Source organism: Bombina bombina, chromosome 1, assembly GCF_027579735.1.
Source record: "Bombina bombina isolate aBomBom1 chromosome 1, aBomBom1.pri, whole genome shotgun sequence".
Classification (NCBI taxonomy): Eukaryota; Metazoa; Chordata; class Amphibia; order Anura; family Bombinatoridae; genus Bombina; species Bombina bombina.
The window spans coordinates 271,214,203-271,241,647 of NC_069499.1; the positions used below are offsets into that span (position 1 = coordinate 271,214,203).

General features: G+C 39.4%; 1 protein-coding gene across 1 annotated transcript in view; it reads right to left on the reverse strand.

Annotated features, from left to right (window-relative positions):
* Window positions 1-27,445, reverse strand: part of AVEN (apoptosis and caspase activation inhibitor) — an 874,431-nt gene that overhangs the window by 159,262 nt on the left and 687,724 nt on the right. Inside the window, exon 3 of the mRNA XM_053697981.1 lies at window positions 23,125-23,195. Within this exon, the coding sequence (XP_053553956.1) occupies window positions 23,125-23,195 (71 nt within the window). The remainder of the gene's footprint in view (window positions 1-23,124; window positions 23,196-27,445) is intronic.

Below are 27,445 nucleotides of genomic sequence, written 5' to 3' on the forward strand. Positions count from 1 at the left end.
GTTAAAGAATTGCTCCAACAGCATCAGTTGTCGCAATTCTTCCATGGTGGTAGCTTGGCTGGCCTGTATCCACCCCTGAGATGCTTGATCCAGCTTGTGGGCCCACTCTGCATGGGAATCTCTTTCTGGCTTGCGCAGGCCTCTAAACTTGCGCCGGTATGCCTCTGAGGTAATGGCATATCTTTCCAAGATCGCTCTCTTCACTTTAGCGTAATCCTTGCTGTCCTCCCTGGGTACAGCGCGATACGCTTCCGCTGCCCTACCGGCTAGCTTGCCTGCTAGCACCGGCACCCATACGGACTGCTCCAAATCATGTAACTCGCACAGTCTCTCAAAATCCTGTAAATACCCATCAATCTCATCCTTCTCCTCACAAAACATTTTAAATGCATGGTATGGGATTTTGGGTCTTACTGGGTTGCTGAGTGCGTCCAAAATGGATTCTGCTCGGGAGGATGCATTCCGCGGACTGTGTGCCATCACGTACTCCTGCACATCTGCCATTACCACGGATAGCATATCCCGTGGTACAGGTTGGGGTAAAAATTCCAGCCTGGTCCTCATTTCCCTCTGGTATAGGGTCTCCTCCATGGCTGCTGGAGGCGTAGCGCTGCGAGCTCTGTCTCCCTCCATCAGCTCAGCAATTAATATAGCCTTGGGTTTGCTGCTGCCTATCTTTCCCCTGGCTTCTAGCAGTTCCTTTTACGTTTGTCTCTTTAGCTTAGAATAATCCATCTCCATTCACTTCGGTCCCTGGTACTCCTTCCATCTTAGTCAGTATTGTAGTAATCCCCCTCTTCCTGAGGTTACTGGCTTGTGTAGTTGCTCTTCTGGGCGATAAGGTTCATTCCGTCGCTTGCCACCAATTGTAACGGTACCAACCGGATACCAAGGGTTAACACCAGGGAACAATGTCCTGCATAGGGAATCAGCAGTTCACAACCCAGCCAGTTTTCAGGTTTTAAACAGAATAAAACTTTATTTGAAGGCAGCATACAGATTTATACAGGTTTTTGACCCCCCCCCCCCCCAGATGGGGGTGGAAAGAATGTTGTACATTAGATAAAAGGGAGAAGCGCCCTTGACATGATACAATAGGATTATATTACTTAAACACTTCAACCACAGGACACTCTTGACTCTCCTTATCACTTAGGCGTTTCTCTCTGGGGGTGATCAAACAATAGAATGCTAAGCATTAATTAGATTGTAGCTGGAGCCAGCCACTTGTGGTTAGAAAATAAAGTTAACACTTTCAGTCCTGACCGAAGGGTCTGTCACAGACAACCTTTCTTACGTTATAGTCCAGAAGTGGCTAGGTTTGCCACATATTCTCCACAAGAAAGAGAGCTTAGGTAAGTAGCTGTATATTCCCCACAAGAAAGAGATCTCAGGTAAGTAGCTGTATATTCCCCACAAGAAAGAGATCTAAGGTATGTAGCTGTATATTCCCCACAAGAAAGAGAGTTCAGGTAAGTAGCTGTAAATTACCCACAAGAAAGAGAGCTCAGGTAAGTAGCTGTATATTCCCCACAAGAAAAAGAGCTCAGGTAAGTAGCTGTATATTCCCCACAAGAAAGAGAGCTCAGGTATGTAGCTGTATATTCCCCACAAGAAAGAGAGCTCAGGTAAGTAGCTGTATATTTATTATTATTATTATTATTATTATTGGTTATTTGTAGAGCGCCAACAGATTCTGCAGCGCTAACCCCCACAAGAAAGAGAGCTCAGGTAAGTAGCTGTGTATTCCCCACAAGAAAAAGAGCTCAGGTAAGTAGCTGTATATTCGCTACAAGAAAGAGAGCTTAGGTAAGTAGCTGCATATTCCCCACAAGAAAGAGATCTCAGGTAAGTAGCTGTATATTCCCCACAAGAAAGAGATCTCAGGTAAGTAGCTGTATATTCCCCACAAGAAAGAGATCTCAGGTAAGTAGCTGTATATTCCCCACAAGAAAGAGAGCTCAGGTAAGTAGCTGTATATTCCCCACAAGAAAGAGATCTAAGGTAAGTAGCTGTATATTCCCCACAAGAAAGAGAGCAGAGATAAGTAGCTGTATATTCCCCACAAGAAAGAGAGCTTAGGTAAGTAGCTGTATATTCCCCACAAGAAAAAGAGCTCAGGTAAGTAGCTGTATATTCCCCACAAGAAAGAGAGCTCAGGTAAGTAGCTGTATATTCCCCACAAGAAAGAGATCTAAGGTAAGTAGCTGTATATTCCCCACAAGAGAGCAGAGATAAGTAGCTGTATATTCCCCACAAGAAAGAGAGCTCAGGTAAGTAGCTGTATATTCCCCACAAGAAAGAGAGCTTAGGTAAGTAGCTGTATATTCCCCACAAGAAAGAGAGCTCAGGTAAGTAGCTGTAAATTCCCCACAAGAAAGAGAGCTTAGGTAAGTAGCTGTATATTCCCCACAAGAAAGAGAGCTCAGGTAAGTAGCTGAATATTCCCCACAAGAAAGAGAGCTTAGGTAAGTAGCTGTATATTCACCACAAGAAAGAGAGCTCAGGTAAGTAGCTGAATATTCCCCACAAGAAAGAGAGCTTAGGTAAGTAGCTGTATATTCCCCATAAGAAATAGTTCTCAGGTAAGTAGCTGTATATTCCCCACAAGAAAGAGAGCTCAGGTAAGTAGCTGCATATTCCCCACAAGAAAGAGAGCTCAGGTAAGTAGCTGTGTATTCACCACAAGAAAGAGAGCTCAGGTAAGTAGCTGAATATTCCCCACAAGAAAGAGAGCTTAGGTAAGTAGCTGTATATTCCCCACAAGAAAGAGAGCTCAGGTAAGTAGCTGTATATTCCCCACAAGAAAGAAATCTCAGATAAGTAGCTGTATATTCCCCACAAGAAAGAGAGCTCAGGTAAGTAGCTGTATATTCCCCACAAGAAAGAGAGCTCAGGTAAGTAGCTGTATATTTCCCGCAAGAAAGAGATCTCAGGTAAGTAGCTGTATATTCCCCACAAGAAAGAGATCTCAGGTAAGTAGCTGTATATTTATTATTATTATCGGTTATTTGTAGAGCGCCAACAGATTCTGCAGCGCTAACCCCCACAAGAAAGAGAGCTCAGGTAAGTAGCTGTATATTGCCCACAAGAAAGAGAAGAAAGAGATCTCAGGTAAGTAGCTGTATATTCCACACAAGAAACAGAGCTTGGGTAAGTAGCTGTATATTCCCCACAAGAAAGAGAGCTCAGGTAAGAAGCGGAATATTCCCACAAGAAAGAGAGCTTAGGTAAGTAGCTGTATATTCCCCACAAGAAAGAGAGCTTAGGTAAGTAGCTGTAGATTCCCCACAAGAAAGAGAGCTCAGGTAAGTAGCTGTATATTCCCCACAAGAAAGAGAGCTTAGGTAAGTAGCTGTATATTCCCCACAAGAAAGAGATCTCAGGTAAGTAGCTGTATATTCCCCACAAGAAAGAGATCTCAGGTAGTTAGCTGTATATTCCCCACAAGAAAGAGATCTCAGGTAAGTAGCTGTATATTCCCCACAAGAAAGAGAGCAGAGATAAGTAGCTGTATATTCCCCACAAGAAAGATATCTCAGGTAAGTAGCTGTATATTCCCCAAAAGAAAGAGAGGTTAGGTAAGTAGCTGTATATTCCCCACAAGAAAGAGAGCTCAGGTAAGTAGCTGTATATTCCCCACAAGAAAGAGAGCTCAGGTAAATAGCTGTATATTCCCCACAAGAAAGAGAAGAAAGAGATCTCAGGTAAGTAGCTGTATATTCCCCACAAGAAAGAGAGCTCAGGTAAATAGCTGTATATTCCCCACAAGAAAGAGAAGAAAGAGATCTCAGGTAAGTAGCTGTATATTCACCACAAGAAAGAGAGCTCAGGTAAGTAGCTGTATATTCCCCACAAGAAAGAGAGCTCAGGTAAGTAGCTGTATATTCCCCACAAGAAAGAGAGCTCAGGTAAGTAGCTGTATATTCCCCGCAAGAAAGAGAACTCAGGTAAGTAGCTGTATATTCACCACAAGAAAGAGAGCTCAGGTAAGTAGCTGTATATTCCCCACAAGAAAGAGAGCTCAGGTAAGTAGCTGTATATTCCCCGCAAGAAAGAGATCTCAGATAAGTAGCTGTATATTTATTAATATTATTATTATTGGTTATTTGTAGAGCGCCAACAGATTCTGCAGCGCTAACCCCCACAAGAAAGAGAGCTCAGGTAAGTAGCTGTATATTGCCCACAAGAAAGAGAAGAAAGATCTCAGGTAAGTAGCTGTATATTCCACACAAGAAACAGAGCTTGGGTAAGTAGCTGTATATTCCCCACAAGAAAGAGAGCTCAGGTAAGTAGCTGTATATTCCCTACAAGAAAGAGAGCTCAGGTAAGTAGCTGTATATTCCCCACAAGAAAGAGAGCTCAGGTAAGTAGCTGTATATTCCCCACAAGAAAGAGAGCTCAGGTAAGTAGCTGTATATTCCCCACAAGAAAGAGAGCTCAAGTAAGTAGCTGTATATTCCCTGCAAGAAAGAGATCTCAGGTAAGTAGCTGTATATTCCCTGCAAGAAAGAGATCTCAGGTAAGTAGATGTAAATTCCCCACAAGAAAGAGAAGAAAGAGATCTCAGGTAAGTAGCTGTATATTCCCCACAAGAAAGAGAGCAGAGATAAGTAGCTTTATATTTATTATTATTATTATTATTGGTTATTTGTAGAGCGCCAACAGATTCTGCATCGCTAACCCCCACAAGAAAGAGAGCTCAGGTAAGTAGCAGTGTATTCACCACAAGAAAGAGAGCTCAGGTAAATAGCTGTATATTCAGCACAAGAAAAAGAGCTCAGGTAAGTAGCTGTATATGCGCCACAAGAAAGGGAGCTTAGGTAAGTAGCTGTATATTCCCCACAAGAAAGAGAGCTCAGGTAAGTAGCTGAATATTCCCCATAAGAAAGAGAGCTCAGGTAAGTAGCTGTATATTCCCCACAAGAAAGAGAAGAAAGAGATCTCAGGTAAGTAGCTGTATATTCCCCACAAGAAAGAGAGCAGAGATAAGTAGCTGTATATTTATTATTATTATTATTATTATTGGTTATTTGTAGAGCGCCAACAGATTCTGCAGCGCTAACCCCCACAAGAAAGAGAGCTCAGGTAAGTAGCTGTGTATTCACCACAAGAAAGAGCTCAGGTAAGTAGCTGTATATTCGCTACAAGAAAGAGAGCTTAGGTAAGTAGCTGTATATTCCCCACAAGAAAGAGAGTTTAGGTAAGTAGCTGTATATTCCCCACAAGAAAGAGAACTCAGGTAAGTAGCTGTATATTCCCCACAAGAAAGAGATCTCAGGTAAGTAGCTGTATATTTATTATTATTATCGGTTATTTGTAGAGCGCCAACAGATTCTGCAGCGCTAACTCCCACAAGAAAGAGAGCTCAGGTAAGAAGCGGAATATTCCCACAAGAAAGAGAGCTTAGGTAAGTAGCTGTATATTCCCCACAAGAAAGAGAGCTTAGGTAAGTAGCTGTGTATTCCCCACAAGAAAGAGAGCTCAGGTAAGTAGCTGTATATTCCCCACAAGAAAGAGAGCTTAGGTAAGTAGCTGTATATTCCCCACAAGAAAGAGAGCTTAGGTAAGTAGCTGTATATTCCCCACAAGAAAGATATCTCAGGTAAGTAGCTGTATATTCCCCACAAGAAAGAGATCTAAGGTAAGTAGCTGTATATTCCCCACAAGAAAGAGAGCTCAGGTAAGTAGCTGTATATTCCCCACAAGAAAGAGATCTCAGGTAAGTAGCTGTATATTCACCACAAGAAAGAGAGTTCAGGTAAGTAGCTGTATATTCCCCACAAGAAAGAGAGCTCAGTTAAGTAGCTGTATATTCCCCACAAGAAAGAGATCTAAGGTAAGTAGCTGTATATTCCCCACAAGAAAGAGAGCAGAGATAAGTAGCTACTTACCTGAGATCTGTATATTCCCCACAAGAAAGAGAGCTTAGGTAAGTAGCTGTATATTCCCCACAAGAAAGAGATCTCAGGTAAGTAGCTGTATATTCCCCACAAGAAAGAGAGCTTAGGTAAGTAGATGTATATTCCCCACAAGAAAGAGAGCTCAGGTAAGTAGCTGTATATTCCCCACAAGAAAGAGAGCTCAGGTAAGTAGCTGTATATTCTCCACAAGAAAGAGAGCTTAGGTAAGTAGCTGTATATTCCCCACAAGAAAGAGAGTTCAGGTAAGTAGCTGTATATTCCCCACAAGAAAGAGATCTCAGGTAGTTAGCTGTATATTCCCCACAAGAAAGAGATCTAAGGTAAGTAGCTGTATATTCCCCACAAGAAAGAGAGCAGAGATAAATAGCTGTATATTCCCCACAAGAAAGAGAGCTTAGGTAAGTAGCTGTATATTCCCCACAAGAAAGAGAGCTTAGGTAAGTAGCTGTATATTCCCCACAAGAAAGAGAGCTTAGGTAAGTAGCTGTATATTCCCCACAAGAAAGAGATCTCAGGTAAGTAGCTGTATATTCCCCACAAGAAAGAGAGCTTAGGTAAGTAGATGTATATTCCCCACAAGAAAGAGAGCTCAGGTAAGTAGCTGTATATTCCCCACAAGAAAGAGAGCTCAGGTAAGTAGCTGTATATTCTCCACAAGAAAGAGAGCTTAGGTAAGTAGCTGTATATTCCCCACAAGAAAGAGAGTTCAGGTAAGTAGCTGTATATTCCCCACAAGAAAGAGATCTCAGGTAGTTAGCTGTATATTCCCCACAAGAAAGAGATCTAAGGTAAGTAGCTGTATATTCCCCACAAGAAAGAGAGCAGAGATAAGTAGCTGTATATTCCCCACAAGAAAGATATCTCAGGTAAGTAGCTTTATATTCCCCAAAAGAAAGAGAGGTTAGGTAAGTAGCTGAATATATACCCCACAAGAAAGAGAGCTCAGGTAAGTAGCTGTATATTCCCCACAAGAAAGAGAGCTTAGATAAGTAGCTGTATATTCCCCTCAAGAAAGAGAGCTCAGGTAAGTAGCTGTATATTCCCCACAAGAAAGAGAGCTCAGGTAAGTAGCTGTATATTCCCCACAATAAAGAGAGCTCAGGTAAGTAGCAGTATATTCCCCACAAGAAAGAGAAGAAAGATCTCAGGTAAGTAGCTGTATATTTATTATTATTATTATCAGTTTTTTGTAGAGCGCCAACAGATTTCACAGCGCTAACCCCCACAAGAAAGAGAGCTCAGGTAAGTAGCTGTGTATTCACCACAAGAAAGAGAGCTCAGGTAAGTAGCTGTATATTTTTTATTATTATTATTATCATCGGTTATTTGTAGAGTGCCAACAGATTGCACAGTGCTAACCCCCACAAGAAAGAGAGCTCAGGTAAGTAGCTGTGTATTCACCACAAGAAAGAGAGCTCAGGTAAGTAGCTGTATATTCCCTGCAAGAAAGAGATCTCAGGTAAGTAGATGTAAATTCCCCACAAGAAAGAGAAGAAAGAGATCTCAGGTAAGTAGCTGTATATTCCCCACAAGAAAGAGAGCAGAGATAAGTAGCTTTATATTTATTATTATTATTATTATTATTGGTTATTTGTAGAGCGCCAACAGATTCTGCATCGCTAACCCCCACAAGAAAGAGAGCTCAGGTAAGTAGCAGTGTATTCACCACAAGAAAGAGAGCTCAGGTAAGTAGCTGTATATTCAGCACAAGAAAAAGAGCTCAGGTAAGTAGCTGTATATGCGCCACAAGAAAGGGAGCTTAGGTAAGTAGCTGTATATTCCCCACAAGAAAGAGAGCTCAGGTAAGTAGCTGAATATTCCCCATAAGAAAGAGAGCTCAGGTAAGTAGCTGTATATTCCCCACAAGAAAGAGAAGAAAGAGATCTCAGGTAAGTAGCTGTATATTCCCCACAAGAAAGAGAGCAGAGATAAGTAGCTGTATATTTATTATTATTATTATTGGTTATTTGTAGAGCGCCAACAGATTCTGCAGCGCTAACCCCCACAAGAAAGAGAGCTCAGGTAAGTAGCTGTGTATTCACCACAAGAAAGAGCTCAGGTAAGTAGCTGCATATTCACTACAAGAAAGAGAGCTTAGGTAAGTAGCTGTATATTCCCCACAAGAAAAAGAGTTTAGGTAAGTAGCTGTATATTCCCCACAAGAAAGAGAACTCAGGTAAGTAGCTGTATATTCCCCACAAGAAAGAGATCTCAGGTAAGTAGCTGTATATTTATTATTATTATCGGTTATTTGTAGAGCGCCAACAGATTCTGCAGCGCTAACTCCCACAAGAAAGAGAGCTCAGGTAAGAAGCGGAATATTCCCACAAGAAAGAGAGCTTAGGTAAGTAGCTGTATATTCCCCACAAGAAAGAGAGCTTAGGTAAGTAGCTGTGTATTCCACACAATAAAGAGAGCTTAGGTAAGTAGCTGTAGATTCCCCACAAGAAAGAGAGCTCAGGTAAGTAGCTGTATATTCCCCACAAGAAAAAGAGCTTAGGTAAGTAGCTGTATATTCCCCACAAGAAAGAGATCTCAGGTAAGTAGCTGTATATTCCCCACAAGAAAGAGATCTCAGGTAAGTAGCTGTATATTCCCCACAAGAAAGAGATCTAAGGTAAGTAGCTGTATATTCCCCACAAGAAAGAGAGCTTAGGTAAGTAGCTGTATATTCCCCACAAGAAAGAGAGCTTAGGTAAGTAGCTGTATATTCCCCACAAGAAAGAGATCTCAGGTAAGTAGCTGTATATTCCCCACAAGAAAGAGAGCTTAGGTAAGTAGATGTATATTCCCCACAAGAAAGAGAGCTCAGGTAAGTAGCTGTATATTCCCCACAAGAAAGAGAGCTCAGGTAAGTAGCTGTATATTCTCCACAAGAAAGAGAGCTTAGGTAAGTAGCTGTATATTCCCCACAAGAAAGAGAGTTCAGGTAAGTAGCTGTATATTCCCCACAAGAAAGAGATCTCAGGTAGTTAGCTGTATATTCCCCACAAGAAAGAGATCTAAGGTAAGTAGCTGTATATTCCCCACAAGAAAGAGAGCAGAGATAAGTAGCTGTATATTCCCCACAAGAAAGATATCTCAGGTAAGTAGCTGTATATTCCCCAAAAGAAAGAGAGGTTAGGTAAGTAGGTGTATATTCCCCACAAGAAAGAGAGCTCAGGTAAGTAGCTGTATATTCCCCACAAGAAAGAGAGCTTAGATAAGTAGCTGTATATTCCCCTCAAGAAAGAGAGCTCAGGTAAGTAGCTGTATATTCCCCACAAGAAAGAGAGCTCAGGTAAGTAGCTGTATATTCCCCACAATAAAGAGAGCTCAGGTAAGTAGCAGTATATTCCCCACAAGAAAGAGAAGAAAGAGATCTCAGGTAAGTAGCTGTATATTTATTATTATTATCAGTTTTTTGTAGAGCGCCAACAGATTTCACAGCGCTAACCCCCACAAGAAAGAGAGCTCAGGTAAGTAGCTGTGTATTCACCACAAGAAAGAGAGCTCAGGTAAGTAGCTGTATATTCCCCACAAGAAAGAGCGCTCAGGTAAGTAGCTGAATATTCCCCACAAGAAAGATCGCTCAGGTAAGTAGCTGTATATTCCCCAAAAGAAAGAGAGGTTAGGTAAGTAGCTGTTTATTCCCCACAAGAAAGAGAGCTCAGGTAAGTAGCTGTAAATTCCCCACAAGAAAGAGATCTCAGGTAAGTAGCTGTATATTCCCCACAAGAAAGAGATCTAAGGTAAGTAGCTGTATATTCCCCACAAGAAAGAGAGCTTAGGTAAGTAGCTGAATATTCCCCACACGAAAGAGAGCTCAGGTAAGTAGCTGTGTTTCCCCCACAAGAAAGAGATCTCAGGTAAGTAGCTGTTTATTTATTATTATTATAATTATTATTATCAGTTATTTGTAGAGCGCCAACAGATTTCACAGCGCTAACCCCCACACGAAAGAGAGCTCAGGTAAGTAGCTGAATATTCCCAACAAGAAAGAGAGCTCAGGTAAGTAGCAGAATATTCCCCACAAGAAAGAGAGCTTAGGTAAGTAGCTGAAAATTCCCCACACGAAAGAGAACTCAGGTAAGTAGCTGTATATTCCCCACAAGAAAGAGATCTCAGGTAAGTAGCTGTATATTCCCCACAAGAAAAAGAGTTCAGGTAAGTAGCTGTATATTCCCCACAAGAAAGAGAGCTCAGGTAAGTAGCTGTATATTCTCCACAAGAAAGAGAGCTTAGGTAAGTAGCTGTATATTCCCCACAAGAAAGAGAGTTCAGGTAAGTAGCTGTAAATTCCCCACAAGAAAGAGAGCTCAGGTAAGTAGCTGTATATTCCCCACAAGAAAGAGAAGAAAGAGATCTCAGGTAAGTAGCTGTATATTTATTATTATTATCAGTTTTTTGTAGAGCGCCAACAGATTTCACAGCGCTAACCCCCACAAGAAAGAGAGCTCAGGTAAGTAGCTGTGTATTCACCACAAGAAAGAGAGCTCAGGTAAGTAGCTGTATATTCCCCACAAGAAAGAGCGCTCAGGTAAGTAGCTGAATATTCCCCACAAGAAAGATCGCTCAGGTAAGTAGCTGTATATTCCCCAAAAGAAAGAGAGGTTAGGTAAGTAGCTGTTTATTCCCCACAAGAAAGAGAGCTCAGGTAAGTAGCTGTAAATTCCCCACAAGAAAGAGATCTCAGGTAAGTAGCTGTATATTCCCCACAAGAAAGAGATCTAAGGTAAGTAGCTGTATATTCCCCACAAGAAAGAGAGCTTAGGTAAGTAGCTGAATATTCCCCACACGAAAGAGAGCTCAGGTAAGTAGCTGTGTTTCCCCCACAAGAAAGAGATCTCAGGTAAGTAAACAAACCAACGTGAGGGAGCGCTCAGACACGGCAGCTTACGGTATTGTGTGATTCTGCAGTGGCCTTCACGTAGATGGTCCCTCCTCCAAAGATGTCGTGATGACGTAGCAGGATCCAACAGCCGGTGCGAGGACAGGAGCGATCCACCTCCGCTCCAACAGAACACAGCAAACACAAGGAGTCAGCGCACCCGGCGTTAAAGAAACTGAAGGCACACAGTAAAATGCTCAAAAGGTAGATTTAATGCAATGCATAAATAAACATCACATTACAAGGCCAGAAGTGTATGGTGACTGGCTCCACCGGGAATAAAAGTTAATAAGGTCAGACGCGTTTCCTGTGGATATATCACATATTCATCAGTGACCATACTGCACACAGACTGAATAGAGCCTTATATCTAGGCAGGGAACACTCCCATTTAATTGCCGGTCCAATAGTAAGAGGACCTATACTGGCTGAAAAAAGTGGGTGCGCAGTAAGGAGTGATGCGTGAGAGCAGTTCACAATCCATGGTCTTTAAACTTTAATAGGGAAACAGGTAATACATATGATAATTTGCCATATGGAAAAACAAAACAAATAACACTGCAAACATGTTAAGCAATAAAAAATAAAAAATATATAATATGAATAATAAATAAACCACCTGTTACCCTTAAATAAAATGATTATTAAGTTAAAAAAGAAAATTGAAAAATATATATAAATACTGCTAGGCGAAAATTTAAAGTGACAGTAAGGTGGATAATAATACTATGTCAGACAATATCAAGAAATGATACTATAGTAATAATGCTTATTGATCAACATATAACTTAACATCCCACTCTGAATTTAAACCAATGGGAAGGCGGGTATCCAAATGAAAAATCCAAAACACCTCTTTTTTACTGAGGATCAAACCTCTATTACCTCCTCTGGGGTGTCTGGGGATCATTTGGATAGCCTGGAATGTCAACAAAGAACTGTCTGAATTATGATATCTTCTGAAATGCAGGGATATTGGAGTAATTGACTCCGGATCCTCAATGGAGCGTAAGTGTTCTAAAAAACGGTCCTTCATGGCACGGGTCGTTTGACCTACATACTGCCTGAAACATCCCTTGCATGTCAGAAGATAAACAACATAACAAGAATTACAGGTCATGTGTTCTCTAATCTGAAAAGATTTATTAGTAGCAGAAGACACAAAGCTGTTCCCAAAAGTCGCATAGGAACAAGATTTGCATCTCCTGCTGCCACACCGAAAAAATCCTGGTTTAATCGAGAGCCAATTGGCTCTCAATGGTTTCCTGGGCAACATAGATGGGGACAGTAAGTTCCCTAATGTTGGTGCCTTACGTGATACAAAGCAGGTGCCATCATTTAATATGCTTTTTAGACTCTCATCAGTATTTAGAATAGGAAGTGCCTTGCGAACAATGTCGCATATTTTACCATATTCAACACTATATGTAGTAATGAATTTAAGTTTGTTTACCCTACTCTGTTTTTTGGAAGTATTGAACTGAAAAAGATCTTTTCTTGTTGTCTGATCAACTTCTTTTTTGACATTCTCAAGAGCTGTTTCAGAGTACCCTCTTTCAATTAATCTAGCAGTTAAGTCCTGGGAATGTTTTAAGTAACTGCAGGATGTACTGCAGTTACGTTTGACCCTTACAAACTGGCTTTTGGGAATAGAATTAATAGTATGTTTAGGGTGGCACGACCGGGCATCAAGAATGGTGTTTCCTGCACTCGGCTTTCTGAATAATTCAAAGTCAATGCTTGAAGTCTCTAAATTTGAACATAGTTCGATATCCAAAAATGAAATCGAAAATTTGTTGACCTCCATAGTGAATTTAAGATTCAAAGCATTGTCTTGAAGGTACAACAGAAACTGTTCAAGAAGAGATTCTGGGCCTTTCCAAATTAATAAGACGTCGTCTATATAGCGACCGTAATATTGAATGTATTGCCTGAAGGGGTTCCCATCTCCATAGAGGTGTTTTGGATTTTTCATTTGGATACCCGCCTTCCCATTGGTTTAAATTCAGAGTGGGATGTTAAGTTATATGTTGATCAATAAGCATTATTACTATAGTATCATTTCTTGATATTGTCTGACATAGTATTATTATCCACCTTACTGTCACTTTAAATTTTCGCCTAGCAGTATTTATATATATTTTTCAATTTTCTTTTTTAACTTAATAATCATTTTATTTAAGGGTAACAGGTGGTTTATTTATTATTCATATTATATATTTTTTATTTTTTATTGCTTAACATGTTTGCAGTGTTATTTGTTTTGTTTTTCCATATGGCAAATTATCATATGTATTACCTGTTTCCCTATTAAAGTTTAAAGACCATGGATTGTGAACTGCTCTCACGCATCACTCCTTACTGCACACCCACTTTTTTCAGCCAGTATAGGTCCTCTTACTATTGGACCGGCAATTAAATGGGAGTGTTCCCTGCCTAGATATAAGGCTCTATTCAGTCTGTGTGCAGTATGGTCACTGATGAATATGTGATATATCCACAGGAAACGCGTCTGACCTTATTAACTTTTATTCCCGGTGGAGCCAGTCACCATACACTTCTGGCCTTGTAATGTGATGTTTATTTATGCATTGCATTAAATCTACCTTTTGAGCATTTTACTGTGTGCCTTCAGTTTCTTTAACGCCGGGTGCGCTGACTCCTTGTGTTTGCTGTGTTCTGTTGGAGCGGAGGTGGATCGCTCCTGTCCTCGCACCGGCTGTTGGATCCTGCTACGTCATCACGACATCTTTGGAGGAGGGACCATCTACGTGAAGGCCACTGCAGAATCACACAATACCGTAAGCTGCCGTGTCTGAGCGCTCCCTCACGTTGGTTTGTTTACTGTTATCCACCGCATCGAGGGTAAGCTGCACGGACATGCTGTATTATTATTGTTTGTATTAAAGGTGATATTTCTGCATGTGCTGTAAGCCGTAGCTCTCCCAACCAGCTTTTCTTATGTTTGGACATTAAGGCACAGTGACTGTAATATTAAATAAGGCATTAAATTGAAGTGTATGGTATGGCGTCCGGGGGTTTTGTGTTACAGCAGTTTGCTGACGAAGTGAGTGACAGTGAGGATCTGTTTAATACAGACACCATGGAGCAGGAGGCAAATTCCAATTTGGATAACCTGTTTTTTAGAATGGATGCTTTACTAAAAAAGGATACTCGTTTTGAATTGGATATTAAAAGTTTCCAAATGTATCAGAAAGCACAGCGTATCCCACGTGGTTTACGGATTAGGAAATTTCCTTCCTTCCAGGTGACTGATCAAATATTTATTGATAAATGGAACAATATCCTAACAACTTGTTCTTTAGCACTCATTGATCTGCTTATTGAATATAAAAAGGCATCAAGACAAGAACTGACTAATGACAAGTTAAAATTACAGTCTTATTTACGCCCACTTACTGAAAATCCTGATTTTGCTAAATATGACACTAAACTTAAGAAAGTCATTACTGATTTTAAAAGGGATCTTTGGCAATTTAAGAAACAAAAAATCCTACGTGATAAGCAGGACTATGAACTTAACAAAGTTTATAAATGGACAGTGTCAGATTCTAGGAGGAGGTACAGAAGGACCAATAAGAGTATAGGTCCTGAACATAAGCAAGTAAGATTTGCAGAGACAGATACCGAATATGACTATGACTCCTCTGACATTGAGGCTATGGGTTCTGTCTCAGCACCCACGATAGGAACTGGTTCTTTTTCTCTTGATACACAGGAGGAGATGTCCACTCCAAGTACATCACAGTCAAAAAACGAGTGGGGCCCCCACAAACCTCATGTAAGACGAAAAAAAATACGTAGAGGGGGCCGTGGAAGGTCTCACCAAGGAATCAGGAGTGACACTACCCAGGCGGTATCCACAGAGAAAGAAAGCCACTCAATATCAAAAATATGCTTAAATAATAATAATGTGATTAACCTTTCCTCCCTTGAATTAACAACAACACAAATTGAAGTATTGTCTTTGGGCCTAGGATTCTCTCCTACATCACACTTTAAGTTATTTGACACCATTATAGACCTGAATCGGTTTGTAAGGTCTATCGTTTTGAAGAAGCATTTTTCAGGGTCACCTACTCATGGTGTGAAAGTAGTTGAGAATCTTGGGCAAAGAAATTTTGCTTTTGACTTTTCTGACGAATGTTCTGTTTTGGATCTTCTAGCACTTGATAGAGAGAGCTCTAATTTTAGTCCACAGGTATTAGGGGAAGAACAGGATATCTCCACATTAAAGAAAAAGTCTAAATTTTATCCTGTGCAGGCAAGATCTAGTGCTATTGAAGTTTTTCAAAAGACAGTTGAACAAGAATTGAGGAAACTGTCTACGAGAGATCCCCCCTCTCATTCTGATAATTTATCTAAAACACAACATCTAGCAATCAAACAGTTAAGGGATAATCATGATTTGGTTATTCGTAATTCAGATAAGGGGGGCAAAGTGGTTGTGCTGGACCGCGAGGCATATCTCACAGAGGCATATAGGCAGTTGCTTGATGCTACGGTGTATGAGAAACTCAAATTTAATCCCATCTTTTCTTATAAAGCTGAACTAAGAAGGATTCTTGAGAAAGCTTTACAAGATGGGCTTATCAAGCAATCTAATTATGAATTTCTATACAGCGAGCATCCGGTCATGGCCATATTTCATTACCTGCCAAAGGTTCATAAGCATGCCACTAACCCCCCAGGTAGACCCATTGTGGCAGGGATTGGCTCTTTGAACGAGCCACTTTCTGAACTTATTGATGGTTACCTTCAACCTTTTGTTTTGAGTCTAACAGGTTATATAAGGGATACGTCTGATGTGATTAGACAGTTGGAAAGCCTTGAATGGCGTGTGGAATACACATTTGTCACGATCGACGTAGTCTCATTATATACCTGTATTCCTCATGACAAGGGCATCGAGGCTATTACATTCTTCTTGGATCATTTTTCCAATTATGAAGAGGCACTGAAGCTGTTCATCAAGAACTCTGTAGAGTATTTATTGACCCATAATTTTTTCTTGTTTGAGGGGGGTTTCTATCTCCAGAGACGTGGGACAGCGATGGGGGCCAAGTTTGCCCCCTCCTATGCCAACCTGTATATGGGTTGGTGGGAGCTGTCCCGCGTCTATGGAGATGGGAACCCCTTCAGGCAATACATTCAATATTACGGTCGCTATATAGACGACGTCTTATTAATTTGGAAAGGCCCAGAATCTCTTCTTGAACAGTTTCTGTTGTACCTTCAAGACAATGCTTTGAATCTTAAATTCACTATGGAGGTCAACAAATTTTCGATTTCATTTTTGGATATCGAACTATGTTCAAATTTAGAGACTTCAAGCATTGACTTTGAATTATTCAGAAAGCCGAGTGCAGGAAACACCATTCTTGATGCCCGGTCGTGCCACCCTAAACATACTATTAATTCTATTCCCAAAAGCCAGTTTGTAAGGGTCAAACGTAACTGCAGTACATCCTGCAGTTACTTAAAACATTCCCAGGACTTAACTGCTAGATTAATTGAAAGAGGGTACTCTGAAACAGCTCTTGAGAATGTCAAAAAAGAAGTTGATCAGACAACAAGAAAAGATCTTTTTCAGTTCAATACTTCCAAAAAACAGAGTAGGGTAAACAAACTTAAATTCATTACTACATATAGTGTTGAATATGGTAAAATATGCGACATTGTTCGCAAGGCACTTCCTATTCTAAATACTGATGAGAGTCTAAAAAGCATATTAAATGATGGCACCTGCTTTGTATCACGTAAGGCACCAACATTAGGGAACTTACTGTCCCCATCTATGTTGCCCAGGAAACCATTGAGAGCCAATTGGCTCTCGATTAAACCAGGATTTTTTCGGTGTGGCAGCAGGAGATGCAAATCTTGTTCCTATGCGACTTTTGGGAACAGCTTTGTGTCTTCTGCTACTAATAAATCTTTTCAGATTAGAGAACACATGACCTGTAATTCTTGTTATGTTGTTTATCTTCTGACATGCAAGGGATGTTTCAGGCAGTATGTAGGTCAAACGACCCGTGCCATGAAGGACCGTTTTTTAGAACACTTACGCTCCATTGAGGATCCGGAGTCAATTACTCCAATATCCCTGCATTTCAGAAGATATCATAATTCAGACAGTTCTTTGTTGACATTCCAGGCTATCCAAATGATCCCCAGACACCCCAGAGGAGGTAATAGAGGTTTGATCCTCAGTAAAAAAGAGGTGTTTTGGATTTTTCATTTGGATACCCGCCTTCCCATTGGTTTAAATTCAGAGTGGGATGTTAAGTTATATGTTGATCAATAAGCATTATTACTATAGTATCATTTCTTGATATTGTCTGACATAGTATTATTATCCACCTTACTGTCACTTTAAATTTTCGCCTAGCAGTATTTATATATATTTTTCAATTTTCTTTTTTAACTTAATAATCATTTTATTTAAGGGTAACAGGTGGTTTATTTATTATTCATATTATATATTTTTTATTTTTTATTGCTTAACATGTTTGCAGTGTTATTTGTTTTGTTTTTCCATATGGCAAATTATCATATGTATTACCTGTTTCCCTATTAAAGTTTAAAGACCATGGATTGTGAACTGCTCTCACGCATCACTCCTTACTGCACACCCACTTTTTTCAGCCAGTATAGGTCCTCTTACTATTGGACCGGCAATTAAATGGGAGTGTTCCCTGCCTAGATATAAGGCTCTATTCAGTCTGTGTGCAGTATGGTCACTGATGAATATGTGATATATCCACAGGAAACGCGTCTGACCTTATTAACTTTTATTCCCGGTGGAGCCAGTCACCATACACTTCTGGCCTTGTAATGTGATGTTTATTTATGCATTGCATTAAATCTACCTTTTGAGCATTTTACTGTGTGCCTTCAGTTTCTTTAACGCCGGGTGCGCTGACTCCTTGTGTTTATCTCAGGTAAGTAGCTGTTTATTTATTATTATTATAATTATTATTATCAGTTATTTGTAGAGCGCCAACAGATTTCACAGCGCTAACCCCCACACGAAAGAGAGCTCAGGTAAGTAGCTGAATATTCCCAACAAGAAAGAGAGCTCAGGTAAGTAGCAGAATATTCCCCACAAGAAAGAGAGCTTAGGTAAGTAGCTGAAAATTCCCCACACGAAAGAGAACTCAGGTAAGTAGCTGTATATTCCCCACAAGAAAGAGATCTCAGGTAAGTAGCTGTATATTCCCCACAAGAAAAAGAGTTCAGGTAAGTAGCTGTATATTCCCCACAAGAAAGAGAGCTCAGGTAAGTAGCTGTATATTCTCCACAAGAAAGAGAGCTTAGGTAAGTAGCTGTATATTCCCCACAAGAAAGAGAGTTCAGGTAAGTAGCTGTAAATTCCCCACAAGAAAGAGAGCTCAGGTAAGTAGCTGTATATTCCCCACAAGAAAGAGAGCTCTGGTAAGTAGCTGTATATTCACCACAAGAAAGAGATCTAACGTAAGTAGCTGTATATTCCCCACAAGAAAGAGAGCTCAGTTAAGTAGCTGTATATTCTCCACAAGAAAGAGAGCTTAGGTAAGTAGCTGTATATTCCCCACAAGAAAGAGAGTTCAGGTAAGTAGCTGTAAATTCCCCACAAGAAAGAGAGCTCAGGTAAGTAGCTGTATATTCCCCACAAGAAAGAGAGCTCAGGTAAGTAGCTGTATATTCTCCACAAGAAAGAGAGCTCAGGTAAGTAGATGAATATTCCCCACAAGAAAGAGAGCTTAGGTAAGTAGCTGAATATTCCCACAAGAAAGAGAGCTCAGGTAAGTAGCTGTGTTTCCCCCACAAGAAAAAGAGCTCAGGTAAGTAGCTGTGTTTCCCCCACAAGAAAGAGATCTCAGGTAAGTAGCTGTATATTCTCCACAAGAAAGAGAGCTCAGGTAAGTAGCTGTATATTCTCCACAAGAAAGAGAGCTCAGGTAAGTAGCTGTATATTCTCCACAAGAAAGAGAGCTTAGGTAAGTAGCTGTATATTCCCCACAAGAAAGAGAGTTCAGGTAAGTAGCTGTAAATTCCCCACAAGAAAGAGAGCTCAGGTAAGTAGCTGTATATTCCCCACAAGAAAGAGAGCTCAAGTAAGTAGCTGTATATTCCCCACAAGAAAGAGAGCTTAGGTAAGTAGCTGTGTATTCACCCCAAGAAAGAGAGCTTAGGTAAGTAGCTGAATATTCCCCACAAGAAAGAGAGCTTAGGTAAGTAGCTGTAAATTCCCCACAAGAAAGAGATCTCAGGTAAGTAGCTGTATATTCCCCACAAGAAAGAGATCTCAGGTAATTAGCTGTATATTCCCCACAAGAAAGAGATCTAAGGTAAGTAGCTGTATATTCCCCACAAGAAAGAGAGCAGAGATAAGTAGCTGTATATTCCCCACAAGAAAGAGAGCTCAGGTAAGTAGCTGTGTATTCACCACAAGAAAGAGATCTCAGGTAAGTAGCTGAATATTCCCCACAATAAAGAGAGCTCAGGTAAGTAGCTGTATATTCCCCACAAGAAAGAGAGCTCAGGTAAGTAGCTGTATATTCCCCACAAGAAAGAGAGCTCAGGTAAGTAGCTGTATATTCCCCACAAGAATAAGAGCTCATGTAAGTAGCTGTATATTCCCCACAAGGAAGAGAAGAAAGAGATCTCAGGTAAGTAGCTGTATATTTATTATTATTATTATCAGTTATTTGTAGAGCGCCAACAGATTTCACAGCGCTAACCCCCACACGAAAGAGAGCTCAGGTAAGTAGCTGAATATTCCCCACAAGAAAGAGAGCTTAGGTAAGTAGCTGAATATTCCCACAAGAAAGAGAGCTCAGGTAAGTAGCTGTGTTTCCCCCACAAGAAAAAGAGCTCAGGTAAGTAGCTGTGCATTCCCCACAAGAAAGAGATCTCAGGTAAGTAGCTGTATATTTATTATTATTATTATTATTATCAGTTATTTGTAGAGCGCCAACAGATTTCACAGCGCTAACCCCCACACGAAAGAGAGCTCAGGTAAGTAGCTGTGTATTCACCACAAGAAAGAGAGCTCAGGTAAGTAGCTGAATATTCCCCACAAGAAAGAGAGCTTTGGTAAGTAGCTGAATATTCCCCACAAGAAAGAGAGCTCAGGTAAGTAGCTGTATATTCCCCACAAGAAAGAGATCTCAGGTAAGTAGCTGTATATTCCCCACAAGAAAGAGATCTCAGGTAAGTAGCTGTATATTTATTATTATTATTATTATTATCAGTTATTTGTAGAGCGCCAACAGATTTCACAGCGCTAACCCCCACACGAAAGAGAGCTCAGGTAAGTAGCTGTGTATTCACCACAAGAAAGAGAGCTCAGGTAAGTAGCTGAATATTCCCCACAAGAAAGAGAGCTCAGGTAAGTAGCTGTGTATTCACCACAAGAAAGAGAGCTCAGGTAAGTAGCTGAATATTCCCCACAAGAAAGAGAGCTTAGGTAAGTAGCTGAATATTCCCCACAAGAAAGAGAGCTTAGGTAAGTAGCTGAATATTCCCCACAAGAAAGAGAGCTCAGGTAAGTAGCTGTATATTCCCCACAAGAAAGAGATCTCAGGTAAGTAGCTGTATATTCCCCACAAGAAAGAGAGCTCAGGTAAGTAGCTGTATATTTTTTATTATTATTATCATCGGTTATTTGTAGAGTGCCAACAGATTGCACAGCGCTAACCCCCACACGAAAGAGAGCTCAGGTAAGTAGCTGTGTATTCACCACAAGAAAGAGAGCTCAGGTAAGTAGCTGAATATTCCCCACAAGAAAGAGCACTCAGGTAAGTAGCTGTATATTCCCCAAAAGAAAGAGAGGTTAGGTAAATAGCTGTATATTCCCCACAAGAAAGAGAGCTCAGGTAAGTAGCTGTATATTCTCCACAAGAAAGAGAGCTTAGATAAGTAGCTGTATATTCCCCACAAGAAAGAGAGCTTAGGTAAGTAGCTGTATATTCCCCACAAGAAAGAGAGTTCAGGTAAGTAACTGTGTTTCCCCCACAAGAAAAAGAGCTCAGGTAAGTAGCTGTGTATTCCCCACAAGAAAGAGAGCTCAGGTAAGTAGCTGAATATTCCCCACAAGAAAGAGCGCTCAGATAAGTAGCTGTATATTCCCCAAAAGAAAGAGAGGTTAGGTAAGTAGCTGTATATTCCCCACAAGAAAGAGAGCTCAGGTAAGTAGCTGTATATTCTCCACAAGAAAGAGAGCTTAGATAAGTAGCTGTATATTCCCCACAAGAAAGAGAGTTCAGGTAAGTAGCTGCGTTTCCCCCACAAGAAAAAGAGCTTAGGTAAGTAGCTGAATATTCCCACAAGAAAGAGAGCTCAGGTAAGTAGCTGTGTTTCCCCCACAAGAAAAAGAGCTCAGGTAAGTAGCTGTGTATTCCCCACAAGAAAGAGAGCTCAGGTAAGTAGCTGAATATTCCCCACAAGAAAGAGCGCTCAGGTAAGTAGCTGTATATTCCCCAAAAGAAAGAGAGGTTAGGTAAGTAGCTGTATATTCCCCACAAGAAAGAGAGGTTAGGTAAGTAGCTGTATATTCCCCACAAGAAAGAGAGCTCAGGTAAGTAGCTGTATATTCTCCACAAGAAAGAGAGCTTAGGTAAGTAGCTGTATATTCCCCACAAGAAAGAGAGTTCAGGTAAGTAGCTGTAAATTCCCCACAAGAAAGAGATCTCAGGTAAGTAGCTGTATATTCCCCACAAGAAAGAGAGCTCTGGTAAGTAGCTGTATTTTCCCCTCAAGAAAGAGATCTCAGGTAAGTAGCTGTATATTCCCCACAAGAAAGAGAGCTCAGGTAAGTAGCTGTATATTCCCCACAAGAAAGAGAAGAAAGAGATCTCAGGTAAGTAGCTGTATATTCCCCACAAGAAAGAGAAGAAAGAGATCTCAGGTAAGTAGCTGTATATTTATTATTATTATTATTATTATTATTATTATCAGTTATTTGTAGAGCGCCAACAGATTTCACAGCACTAACCCCCACACGAAAGAGAGCTCAGGTAAGTAGCTGTGTATTCACCACAAGAAAGAGAGCTCAGGTAAGTAGCTGAATATTCCCCACAAGAAAGAGAGCTCAGGTAAGTAGCTGTATATTCCCCACAAGAAAGAGAGCTCAGGTAAGTAGCTGTATATTCCCCACAAGAAAGAGAGCTCAGGCAAGTAGCTGTATATTCCCCACAAGAAAGAGAGCTCAGGTAAGTAGCTGTATATTCCCCACAAGCATGACAGCTAGCTTAGGTAAACAATGTTTATTACACAGATACAGGAGACAGAAATCACAGGGATTAAAGGACCATGATACCCAAATGTTGAAACACTTGGAAGTGATGCAGCATAGCTATAAAAAGCTAACTAGAAAATATCACCTGAACATCTCTATGTAAAAAAGAAAGATATTTTACCTCACAAATTCCTCAGTAGGAATTTCTAGGCAGCAAATCAGTATGTCTGTCCCAGGACAGCTAAGGGAGTGAGCTTTCGTGCACACTCATCTTATTTCCCTATTCAGTTTAAGGAAGTTTACTATGAAATCTCATGAGAGTTAAGTGAAATCTCATGAGATCACAGTAAAAGAGTTACCACAGCACTGCTGATGCTGATTGGCTGCTGTTCATTTCTTCATTATTATTTTTTTTTACCTGCAGCTGAGCAACAGCTGAAGTAATTTTTTTTACACAGAACTTACTCTGCTGACCTGAGGAAATTGTGAGGTAAAATATCTTCCTTTTTTATATAGAGATGCTCAGGTGATACTGCATCAGTTTCAAGTGATTTAGCAGTATTATGTCCCTTTAAATTACAGTAGTATCGTACTCATGGATGAAAGTTGCTTTTACAGCTTTATATTAAAATGGACAATTTACTCAGTAAAGCAACTGATAAGAGTTAATTTTATTTAAAGCGGCACAAACACTTTTTAAATGGGTTGGTCTCTCTTTCTCTGCTATCCCTACTTAGAGGTTAATTTCTGTTTCCTCCTCATGTTTACATATATTTCCTATACCTAACACTGCAGTATTTAACATTTTTAAACAATTTACTACACTCCAGCAGGCAAAATTGATAATGAAGGACACATTAAAGTGAATAAAATGTTACAGCACAATGTCCCTTTAAATTACTAATCTTCTGTATATACCATATTAAATTGGTTTAAAATAACGAGCACTTTGTTGTATTAGATGTATTTGAAAAATAATGTGAATGAATACAAAGGCAAATTGATTGAACCACTAAATATCAGCTAAGATGTCAGTATATTCCAAAGTTAATATCTAGCAGTAGTTAATTTACCTATACCCTCCTTACCGGTTTATTGCTGGTCTTGTCCACATCCCAATCTCTCTCATCTGCAAAGCGAAACTGTGTGAACGAATCTCCTAAAACGAGAGAAAAGAACGCCCATTATATTAACAATTCAATTTCCACACTGGGTGGTAAGACACAACATGTATAGCATGAGATCATTTATTACATCACAATTTAATTGATACAATAAAACATGTAACCTAATTAATCAAAAAAGGAGGTAACAAAATATTTCCTCTGTGATACTTTATAAAGGACACACATCATTAGCAGGTATATAATAAATTCCTACATTTGTGGCTAAGTTGAAGGGGGCTGTTCACCTCGCCACACAATGGCAGATGCAGCAAGCCTTGCACTAAGTATGTGAGCACCGTAACTAACACCTAACACATGCGCAATCTCTACCTGTCAACTGCAATCCTCCACGCAATAACTAATAAACTATATTAACCCCTAATTCGCCAACCCCCACATTGCAATAAACCTAATAAAACTATTAACTCCTAATCCGCCAGTAACCCACAACGCAATAAACCTAATAAAACTATTAACCCCTAATCCGCCATTAACCCACAACGCAATAAACCTAATAAAATTATTAACCCCTAATCCGCCATTAACCCACAACGCAATAAATCTAATATAACTATTAACCCCTAATCCACCAAAAACCCACACAACGCAATAATCCTAATAAATCTATTAACCCCTAATCTGCTAAACCCCAACTAATTAAATGACTAAGCCCCCTAACCTAAATGAACCTCAATTATCTAAATTAAAAAATACTGTTACAATTAAAATTAAAAAAAGCTAACATTACTTAACCCATTAAGGACAAGGCCATTTTTCAATTTCTTACCCTTAAAGTGAATGTAAATTTTTGGTTATTAATTGTTACCAACTTGTTCACACACTTATAAATATTCAAACCGCAATAATATTATTTTAAAATAAATAATGTTTATCGTTATTTTGATATCTAAACTTAGCTCCGTGCTATCCATTGAACTCCTCCCAACCATCTTCTTCCTGTTTTTCTCCATGCATCATTTAAATATCTACCGCCCACTCGATGACATCATTTTGAATCGCGTTCACGATTAGGGGTCTCATTTGCGCATGCGTTCACAATTTGGATGACAATACGCGCATGCGTTCAGCAACCAATACGCTGTAAACCTCGGCACCTCGTATCACATTGCGCATGCGTTAATACTCCGTAACAAAGTATAGTATATCGGGTAGTTCGCGCATGCGCAGTAGATTAGCGTGACGTAGGGAACAACTGGCCTGACGCCCCGGGGGTGAGGAAAATATTCCGAAAGAGAAGTGTCAATCATCAAATTTATGTGGGACCATAATGGCGGGCGGAGGAATCGCCGAGAAGAATAGAAAGTAAATTATGAAATATTTCTTTTTAGAATGCGATTTTCACATTTTGATGAATGAAACTCACTTTTATTTTTGAAATGACACACTATGATGCAGAGCGAGTAGGTTGACTTTACATGCACTTTAAGGACCAGGGCTATTTTTACATTTGTGCTGTGTTTGTGTTTAGCTGTAATTTTCCTCTTACTCATTTACTGTACCCACACATATTATATACAGTTTTTCTCGCCATTAAATGGACTTTCTAAAGATACCATTATTTTCATCATATCATAAAATTTACTATAATTTTTTTTTTTTATAAAATGATGAAAAAATTGAAAAAATCCCCACACTTTTTCTAACTTTGACCCCCAAAATCTGTTACACATTTACAACCACCAAAAAACAACCATGCTAAATAGTTTCTAAATTTTGTCCTGAGTTTAGAAATACCCAATGTTTTTTTGCAAGTTATAGGGCAATAAGCACAAATAGCACTTTGATATTTCCAAACCATTTTTTTTTTCAATATTTGCATAAGTTACATTTTAACATTGACATCTGTCAGGAATCCCTGAATAAAAAAAACAGGATTGGAGAGAAAGGAGCGCTACAGCTAAAGGTGGATACAAAAAATTACTAAATTCAAAATAAATAATCCAGTAATTCCTAAATACTGAGTGTTGATATCTAAATATTGAGAGAGAGGTATATACCTACAATTAGAGCAAGACAATACCAAATTAATTAAAATAAATAGTAAGAATAATCGGATACTATTTATTTTAATTAATTTGGTATTGTCTTGCTCTAATTGTAGGTATATACCTCTCACTCAATATTTAGATATCAACACTCAGTATTTAGTAATTACTGGATTATTTATTTTGAATTTAGTAATTTTTTGTATCCACCTTTAGCTGTAGCGCTCCTTTCTCTCCAATCCTGTTTTTTTATATGCTATAACCTATATGAGGAACTCATAGGTTTTCTCAGGAGCTTGGTGGTCTCACCCTGCGCTCATTATATACTCCTTTTTTTGGCAGGAATCCCTAAATAACCCTTCACATGTATATACAGGTAGCCCTCAGTTTATGCCGGGGTTAGGTTCCAGAAGGAATGGTTGTAAATCGAAACCCAGTTTATAATGTAAGTCAATGGGAAGTGAGGGAAATAGGTTCCAGGCCCCTCTCAAAATTGTCATAATAACACCTAATACATCATTTTTAAAGCTTTGAAATTAAGAATTTAAATGCTAAACAGCATTATAAACCTAATAAAATAATCACACAACACAGAATATATAATTAAACTAAGTTAAATGAACAAAAACATTTGCTAAACAGCATTATAAACCTAATAAAATACTCACACAACACAGACTTCACTTGCATTTTTCTGCAAACAGTTCTTTCTATGCATTCCAATCTGAACTGAATTATAGACAGGAAGCTCTTGTTCCTTTGAAATCTGCTCGATAGCTCAGGCCTGGTTAAACTGATTAATTTCAGCTTGCTTGGCTTTTCTGCAACACAAGCGGACAGCTCCACCTACAGGCTATTTTAATAAATGCACTGCTTCTCAATGCTTTTCAATAGCAGTCACATGACTGAAAAAAAAGGTTGTTATTCTGAAATGGTGTAAATTGAACCGTTGTAAAACGAGGGCCACCTGTATATATTTTTAGGGAATAGGAGAGAAGAAGAGGGCGACTCCTAGTGCAGAACAGTTTCATATATCAAGCCCATAAGCTACTCCAAATAAATGGATACTCACAATGTGTGATGCACACAGTGGTGCAAATGGAGCTTACTGGGTATATTATAGTGGCCCAGTGCACATGCAAACCAAAGGTATCCTTTGACGATTGCTGTGAACAGCAAGTGATGAAAAGGAAACTCCAGAAGTCGGTTTAAAATTACTTTTATAAAAAATGTTATAAAACAATGACAAATTGTAAAATATACATATATAATCAGTAAAACACGCTACGCTTTTCTCAGCGTTAACAACGCTGATTCCTCAGGCTAGGAAAAAAGCAATCCCTTTCCCCTTTTGGGGCAAAGGGTAGTTTAGGATTTTTTAGTGTTAGGTTTTTTTAATTTTGGGGGGTTTTACTGTTAGAGGGGGGACTTAGTTTTTTTTGTAGGGCAGTGCCCTAAGTTTAACAGCTCTTTTACATTAAAAACACTAACGGCTATTGGTAGTTTAGCATTAGATTAGGGTGTGTTTTTATTTTGGGGGGCTTTTTTATTTTCATACGGATTAGGTTTAATTTTTTTATTTTTGATAATTTGGTTTATTCTTTTATGTAATGTTAGACTTTTTTATTTTTGTAATCTTAGATTAGTTTCATTTTAGTTTTTTTTATTTTTAAAGGGACACTGAACCCAATTTTAAGCAACTTTCTAATTTACTCCTATTATCAATTTTTCTTCATTCTCTTGTTATCTTTATTTGAAAAATAAGGTATCTAAGCTAAGGAGCCAGACAATTTTTGGTTTAGAACCCTGGACAGCAATTGTTTATTGGTGGGAGACTTTATCCACCAATCAGCAAGAACAACCAGGTTGTTTACCAAAAATGGGCCGGCATCTAAACTTACATTCTTGCTTTTCAAATAAAGATAGCAAGAGAATGAAGAAAATTTGATATGAGTAAATTAGATAGTTGCTTAAAATTGCATGCTCTATCTGAATCACAAAGAAAAAAAAACAAAATTTATGCTTACCTGATAAATTTCTCTCTCTTGTGGTGTATCCAGTCCACGGGTTCATCCATTACTTGTGGGATATTCTCCTTCCCAACAGGAAGTTGCAAGAGGACACCCACAGCAGAGCTGTCTATATAGCTCCTCCCCTAACTGCCACCCTCAGTCATTCGACCGAAGACAAGCAAGAAAAAAGGAGAAACTATAGGGTGCAGTGGTGACTGTAGTTTA